The sequence below is a fragment of the Miscanthus floridulus genome, chromosome 12, assembly GCF_019320115.1.
Source record: "Miscanthus floridulus cultivar M001 chromosome 12, ASM1932011v1, whole genome shotgun sequence".
NCBI lineage: Eukaryota > Viridiplantae > Streptophyta > Magnoliopsida > Poales > Poaceae > Miscanthus > Miscanthus floridulus.
Window position 1 is genome coordinate 4,137,942 of NC_089591.1, and position 6,434 is coordinate 4,144,375.

General features: G+C 46.3%; 2 protein-coding genes across 4 annotated transcripts; both read right to left on the reverse strand.

Annotated features, from left to right (window-relative positions):
* Positions 1–450: 450 nt before the first annotated feature.
* On the reverse strand, positions 451–3,970 carry LOC136498236 (uncharacterized). Of its 3 annotated transcripts, XM_066494184.1 has the most exons (6): positions 3,659–3,970; positions 3,329–3,547; positions 1,550–3,220; positions 1,175–1,207; positions 888–1,077; positions 451–798 (listed from the first exon to the last, which is right to left on the reverse strand). In XM_066494184.1, exon 3 carries the CDS (start codon positions 3,209–3,211, stop codon positions 2,600–2,602), a length of 612 nt encoding a protein of 203 aa, XP_066350281.1. In that variant the 5' UTR covers positions 3,212–3,220; positions 3,329–3,547; positions 3,659–3,970; the 3' UTR covers positions 451–798; positions 888–1,077; positions 1,175–1,207; positions 1,550–2,599. The 3 variants fall into 3 exon arrangements, with proteins under 3 accessions (XP_066350281.1, XP_066350279.1, XP_066350282.1); XM_066494182.1 differs by having other exon boundaries at positions 1,175–3,220; XM_066494185.1 differs by lacking the exons at positions 451–798; positions 888–1,077; positions 1,175–1,207 and having other exon boundaries at positions 1,934–2,007; positions 2,103–3,220.
* LOC136495498 (putative disease resistance protein RGA3) lies at positions 2,067–2,504 on the reverse strand. The gene has a single exon (XM_066491418.1). The coding sequence runs from the start codon at positions 2,502–2,504 to the stop codon at positions 2,067–2,069; it is 438 nt and encodes a 145-aa protein (XP_066347515.1).
* Positions 3,971–6,434: the final 2,464 nt, after the last annotated feature.

A 6,434-nucleotide genomic window follows, 5' to 3' on the forward strand; every position in this document is an offset into this window, starting at 1 on the left:
GCTACGTGACAAAAAACATGTGTGCCTACTCATTTATTGAATCTGAAAAGGCTAGATGCTTCATCTGAAAAGCCTACAACCATGACTGGTCATTTCATCTGAAAAGGCTACACCTGTGTTTTGTCACTACATCTAAATGCAGTACATCACTCTGATATTAATTCATTGCGTCTACAGATACAACAGTAAACGAATCTAGGCTTTTCAGTGAGTTTTCAAATAGACTAGTACCCCTTTCAGTGACTGCAACAGTACTTGTAGCCCTTTCAGTGACTACAACAACACAAGTAGTCTTTTCAGTGATACAAACAGTACCACTACAGTCTTCGGATAGTTAACGAAGTACATGGCATAAGACCATCTGAAATAAAATCATAGTGCATTACAACATAATAAAAAAATTCCAGGGAATAAGTTCATCTGAAATAAAAGCAGAGTGCATTACAACATAGTAAAAAAAGTCCAGGGCTACACGACATCGCTCGTGAATGAACCAAATACCTACTGAGTGCAATGAGGCCACTTTCCCTTCCTCTCGGCATCGGGATTCTCCTCTATCGCTGCCTTCGCTCGGCGCACACACTCAATCTTCTTCTCCCTCTCCGCCCGGTACGCAGCAACACGCCTCCTTTCCTCCTCTTCCTTATGCTCCTTTTCTATAGCCTCCAGTCTGCGTCTCTGCTCAAACCTCTCCTTAACCTCCGCATCCCACTTCTTCAGGCCTTCTAGACGCTGCTTGTCCGACTCCTTGATCTCAGTGTCAATCCATTGCTCAAAGTCACACAGTGGTGGAACGGTCTGCAAGAAAAACAAATTGTTACAAAACAAATAAATAAGCAATACTTAATATCACAAGAAAATTAATTAACAAAATAAAAATTCCTCACAAACGATGCACGGCGTTGTTGCTTTGTAGGTTCCCATGCATAATTGGGACACATCCAGTACCTCTGCCTATATGTTTCCTCATCTTCAGAGATGTCTACCTTGCAAGGATCACCACAAAAGCACATTGATCGAGGAACACCTTCAGGGAGAGGCTTTAGGTGGTAGGGATTTACCCTCTGGCGACCATAGCTACAATTGAAAGAATTTAGTCATATTAACGGAGAACCAAACCTAAACCTAGGGTTTTCTATTTGTTGCACAGATAATGAATAAACATTGGGATTACCTTGGAATACGAGCTTTACCACGTCTTGGCATCCTAACGTTACGAAGAAAACGCCTTGGTCATAACAAATTGAAATGTAATGACCAACAAATTAATAAAATACATAGTAACCCTAATGACCAACAAATAACTAACCCTAATGACACCTACAATAAACAAATAACCCTAATGACCAAAATAACTAGAAACCAAACTAACCTAACATGTTCATCACATATAACAGTTAAACAACAATGCACTCAATCATCCTAAGCCATACATTTTGCAAATGCAAACACAAATATACCAAATCACCAAACAACCATGATTCTAAATGATTAGGGACAATGTAAGCACATCTACGCGGATAGAATGGAGGAGAGGAGGGACCATTACCTGGAGGAAGCTTCGGGAGACGAGATCCGGGCACCGGGGGTCGATTTTGAAGGTTAGAGTTTCGTGGGAGCCGTGGGGGATTTGGGAGCCGTGGGGGAATGGAGGAGGGGAGGGAAGAAGAAGAAGGGGCCTCGGCGCGGCCTAAAGGGTCCAGACCTCGGCGTTGAGTCGGGTCACGCCGAGGTCTGGAGGCTCGGCGTTAAGTGACCCAACGCCGAGCTGCTGGGCCACCGTTCTCTGTTGGGCCGCCTGGGCCACGCTCCGGATGGGGCCAGAGCTCGGCGCTCAGTCCGACCGCGCCGATGTTGGGTACTTGGCGTCGGCAGACACGACGCCGACGTCTCGGACCCACGCGCCAACGTGGCGACGACGACCCCGGTCGTCCGTGACGTGGCAGTACCTCGGCGTGGCGTGACACGACGCCGAGCCTCATATCTCGGCGTCATGTGCTAAGACGCCTAAAAATGGTCTATTTTCAGAAATTGTTTTGGCGTTGGTATTTTTCTAGAAATTGTTTTCAAAAGAGATCAAAATACGAAAATTTCACGCCCACCGTCTGCGCACAGATCATGGCTCGAGTGGTCAACAGAACCCTGCTTCCGCGCTTGCCACGCTGAAACGGCGCGAGCACATTTCTCCATGTCTCCCTCCTCTGCAGGTTGGTGGCCGTCTCGTCGTTGCACACGTCGTCGAGCACCAGCAGGTACCTCTTGGACGCCACAAGCTTCTCCAGCGCCAGCTGCATGCTGCTGAAGCTCATATCGCCATGCCGTGCGGGTACGGCGGCGCTGGTTGTTATTTCTGCCTCTGCGACCGCCGGAGCCGACCTCCATATCTCACCTAATAGGTCGTCCTCACGAAACTTGTTGTACACCCAGGCCCATATGACGAGCTCAAACCTACTCTTCACGTCTGGGTCGTTGCATGCCTTCTGAGCAAGCGTGGTCTTCCCCATCCCACCATGGCCAATGATGCCGACCACACTTCTGTCATTGTTGCAAGACCCGTCGTCTTCTTTGAGTTTCTCAAGGTCTGGCAGCAACCATGCGATCAGCTTCTCGTACTGGTCGCTGTACCCGAGGGGCTCCTCCTCCCATGGTAGCAACGGCCGGTGACGGGTCGTCCTGAACTGGTGCTGGAGTACCTGCTGTCGGAGCAGCCAGCCACAGTTGCAGCCAGCATGGATGCTTGCACGAGGCCACGCGAGCTCTCGCGGATGTCGCCCAGCTTCTTCACCAACGTCCTCAGCATGCCAGACGATTTATCCGACCCAATCGTTCGCGCTCCAGACTCAGACTCAGCAGCAGCAGCAGCAGAAGAAGAAGAAGAAGAAGAAGAATCGGCGCTGAACTTGTTGGACTTGTCGATGATTTCGTAGTCAAGTATGTCAAAGAAGTCGTCCATGTCGTCGATGGCATCCTTGAGCAGCGACAGCCAGCACTCCATGTTGGGGTCGTCAGTCCGTCGGGCTTCAACTATCCTCACGGTGCTCCTCATCTCCACCAGGAAATGGTCCACGCTCTCCAGGTTCTCCTCGAGGTCCTTGTACCATTTGTACTTCTTGGCCGTGTAGGACTGCACCTTGCCGATCAGCCGGTTGATGGTCGGTGAGGCCGCCCACCCGACCATGGCAACTATCGCAGCTGTTTCTAGCACCACCATCGTCTGCAACTGTAAATAAGCCTCCCGATTAGGAACAGCCTTGAGCGAGGTAAACAGGACTAGACATCAGGACACCAATTCATTCAAAAATATGGCATGGAATTGTCACTGACTCACCTTTTATTAGAAAAAAAGAAACAATCGGGGGATGTGATCGAAAAGAGCTCTAGGTTTCAATCCAGCTAGTACTGGTTCAGCAGCATCTTCTTTAGAAAATGGAAATTCTCAAGCCGGAGCCGCACCCAGCCAAATCAATAGCATGTATGAGGACTTGGTCGATCAATCTCTGTAACTAATTGGATCTCATCATCTCTTGCTTGCCAACCGAGGTTCAACCTTGTAATGAAAACAGATGAGTTGCTCAAGAACGCGGCCGGTACAAATAGTAGTGAGACTGACTAGTATCAACATACATATATGATGATATGAAACAAAACAATCACTTACTTGTTAAGAAGATCTAAATGTAGTTCTCGTTTCCCTGCTAATGGCTCGGAGAGTATAGGGCCTCCCTGGTACACGGTTTGCCAATTTTAGCGCGGTCAGGAGTAGGTGCGCTACATTTAGGAGAACATGCTGCTGGTGAATGATTGTGGTATATATGCGTGCTAATAACTAGATTATTTCTGGTCAGTCATGAGGACAAAGCTAATTAATCGAGGCAAACAGCAGGATGGGCGATATATCAAGTTGCTGTCTAACGTTGGTTAGAGCTTCGCCATATTCCAGATTATTGTTACACTTGGAACATGGAATGGATCCAAGTCAAGTCAATGGAGGACAACAATGGCAGTAAACTGCCACTCGTTTGCTCCTCACCAATAATCATGCGTGCTAGCTTCTCCGGCCATATCTCGCTGTCACTTGGCTGGCAAACTTTCGTTCTCATAGCTGATTATTAATTAATTTCTGAAGGAGGAAGAAATAAAACGGTACCAAAGATATGCAAATACTAAATATTTTCAATTAGTGGCTATTGGGAAGCATAAGAGAACTCGTATTTTTTAATTGGAACAAGAGTAGGATATTATTAGTGGTGACGCTAATCTGAAAAGTTTATCACCAAATACTACAAGAATTTGTTTAGTTCTCTTGAGCCCTCTTTTGTAACAATGGACGAGACCCATACAATGGCATCCCCAAGTTATAGAAGTTGAAAATGAAATCCTCACACAAAACTTCTCATAAGCCACGGTAAAGGTGACATTTTCTAAATGAAACATAATTCCGCACTGGGTCTGATGTCTTCCCTACAAAAGTTTATCAGACTTTCTGGATTATCATAAAAGCGGATTTGATGGTGCTATTCGTGGAATTCCATAGGTGACCTCTAAAACGATCCACGATTTCCTCGAGGGAAATCCATAGATACAAACCATAATGTGATAGTCCCAGGAGATCATGGCATCATATTATCGAATCTCAGTCGGTATCACAAGTCATAGCATACATCGAATACCTGTTTTAAAAAGTACAATAGAAGGGTTTACTCTTTATTATATCTCCACTTGACGGAGTCACTCAGAGTACACAACATCTAGAATAGCATCAGAAGGCGCATCAACGGGCGAAGACTCCAACTCCTCAGGCAATCTTGAGCGTAGGACAAGACCCTCTAATCCTCCCAACCATCGCCCTGGTAGTCGTACTCAGGCTCATCACCTATCAAATAATTATCGGTACGATTTATACTGGTCACTGGCTCTCACCCTATGCTTTGTTTTTGATTTGTGGTCAGTGGTATGCAAGGGTAAGAGAAAAGACCTATATATGGTTGTAGTCTTCCTTTGTATGTTCATCAATATTTTATAATTGTTTCTTAAGTTTTAAGACATTTCCATCCATCCATCCCATCCACACACATAACGACACATCTCACCACACTCACGCCCTCTAGGCGGCAAGAACAACTCCCTCTCGTACCTTGCCTCAACGGTTAACAGCTGGATCCTAATCCAACCCAGGGGGAGAGAAAGAAAGACACCTCTCACTAGTCAAGTGAAGTGATAACATAGGAAAGTTCCACAACCGTAAAGGAATGGCTATGTATCCATCGATCAACCAAAACTCTACAGAGGGTTACATCTGGACCCACAAGATCACCATCATCAGCAACGCCCCACCTAGGATGATTCTGGGCTACTCTCCAAACCAGTACAATACCACCCTACCACTCAGCCCTGAGTCACCTTGGAGTCCACCGGCACGCTGAGACTATAAAACATAGCACTGGGCCTCCAAAAGGGTTACCACGCAGTCTCGGAAGGGTTAGAGGATACACCCTTACTTCCCTACACTATCAACTACAACCTAGAGTAGTGGTATCGCCCTAGCCAGATCACATCCGTCTCCTGCCCGAGCGAGTGGTGTGCAATGGTTCGTATGGACTGGTTCTCTCAGCATATCAGTCCTTAGGGGGACCAAACAAGACATCTTCTCAATGGAGACACCCAACTCCCCGTGCCTCGAAGACACCTCCATTCTGGGGATTTGCCCAACAAAGAGTTTGCTCCCCAGAATCTACTCAATTGACATCTACCCACCACAGCTACCTCACATAGAGGATGCTTAGGTCACACCCTTTCAGTAAGACTCATCCAAAGACTCATCGTAGAATCCTATCTGCTCGACTCAACCCTCACCACACACCCAAGACACAAGCCAGAATCTCTCCCAAGTTATCACCACAATCATGGCACCATGTGCCTTAGCCACTCACAAACATTCCTCCACCATGCATCACATCGCAGATATAATGCAAGTAGAAGTAAGTAGCAAGTATGAAAGCTAGCATGCATCTAGCCTATCAACGGGTTTGCAGGTGTAAGGTTGCGTCAAGGTATAGGCTTCAAGCAATACTATGATGCAACATATCATAGATCATTTGTAGAAAGTAAAGCACTAGCATCTAAATATATTGCATGCCAAATAGGATTCTACAAGGTTGGATGGGACGTGGTACCTGTGCCCTAGTCATCTCCGATCTCCTCAGTGTACTCATAGTCCTCGAGCTGGTGCTCCTCCGGGGCTGCCAAATGAGACATATAGTCGCTATAAGTGACTCCTATAGATGATCACAACGAACCAATAGAAAACCAAAAGATCCAAATGCACTCAACCACAAGCCTATGACATAGAGCTTATTTTTAGAAAAAAAAAATAGGACACCGCTTTCATATTTTTCTAAGGTTAGATGAATTTCCTATGAATTTTCTAAGTTCAG

Coding starts and splice junctions, on each gene's coding strand:
- LOC136498236 (XM_066494184.1), bottom strand. CDS start 3,211: ATGGTGGTGCTAGAAACAGCTGCGATAGTTGCCATGGTCGGGTGGGCG.
- LOC136495498 (XM_066491418.1), bottom strand. CDS start 2,504: ATGGGGAAGACCACGCTTGCTCAGAAGGCATGCAACGACCCAGACGTG.